General features: G+C 62.9%; 1 protein-coding gene across 1 annotated transcript in view; it reads left to right on the plus strand.

Moving 5' to 3' along the window:
* Positions 1–265, plus strand: part of LOC145338768 (haptoglobin-like) — an 82585-nt gene extending 82320 nt beyond the window's left edge. Inside the window, exon 9 of the mRNA XM_080183156.1 lies at positions 1–265. This exon is cut by the window's left edge and continues 511 nt beyond it. Coding sequence (XP_080039282.1) covers positions 1–265 — 265 coding nt within the window.
* Positions 266–782: the final 517 nt, after the last annotated feature.

Raw genomic sequence — 782 nt, forward strand, 5'->3', positions numbered from 1 at the left:
CCAGTGCCTGCACCAGCTGGCCCAGAAGCAGCCCGGCCTCTTCGCCGAGGACGCCCCCGACCTGTTCTGCACCCAGCGCTCGGCGCTGGAGGAGAACGTGTGCCGGGGGGACCGGGGCGCCCCCTTCGTGGTGGAGGAGGGGGGCGTGGAGTACGCCGCCGGCATCCTCTCCTACGACGAGGCCTGTCGGGCCAACACGTACGCCGTTTACACCAATATCTACAACCACCTCGACTGGCTCAAGGAGATCATGGCCAACCATTGAGTTTGCGGCTAAAAATCAGAGCCGGGGGGTCAGGGTGTGTGGGGGTGGGGCGGGCACTTCCCTGGCCCCCCACCCCCGGTTCCCCAATCACCCCCCAACCCCCCAAAACCTCCAATCCTTCCATTCCCAAGAGCCCCCTTTATCCAAACCCCCCCACAACCCAATCTTTGGCCCACACTGTACGGGACTGGCTAACTCGCTGAACTCTCAGTAGCCCCCCCCACCCCCACCCCCAGCACCGACGCCCTCACTTGTCTCCCCCACCCCGCCCCCACCCACCCTCCCGCAACCATGGGACCCTTCACCCTCCCCAAAAACCGACCCCCACCCCCCCCACCCAAGTCCTACTCCCCTCCCCCTCTCAACAAACTGTGGGGACCCCCACAATCACCCACACACTGGAATTTTCAATAAAAATCCTCGTTGCAAAATATTCCGTCTCTCTCTCTCTCTCTCTCTGGCGATGACGAGGTGGGGAGTCGGGGTGGAGGGGGTAGGATTAGTAAGTTTGACACAG

The sequence above is a fragment of the Carcharhinus amblyrhynchos genome, unplaced genomic scaffold, assembly GCF_965287045.1.
Source record: "Carcharhinus amblyrhynchos unplaced genomic scaffold, sCarAmb.v2.hapA chromosome_167, whole genome shotgun sequence".
Classification (NCBI taxonomy): Eukaryota; Metazoa; Chordata; class Chondrichthyes; order Carcharhiniformes; family Carcharhinidae; genus Carcharhinus; species Carcharhinus amblyrhynchos.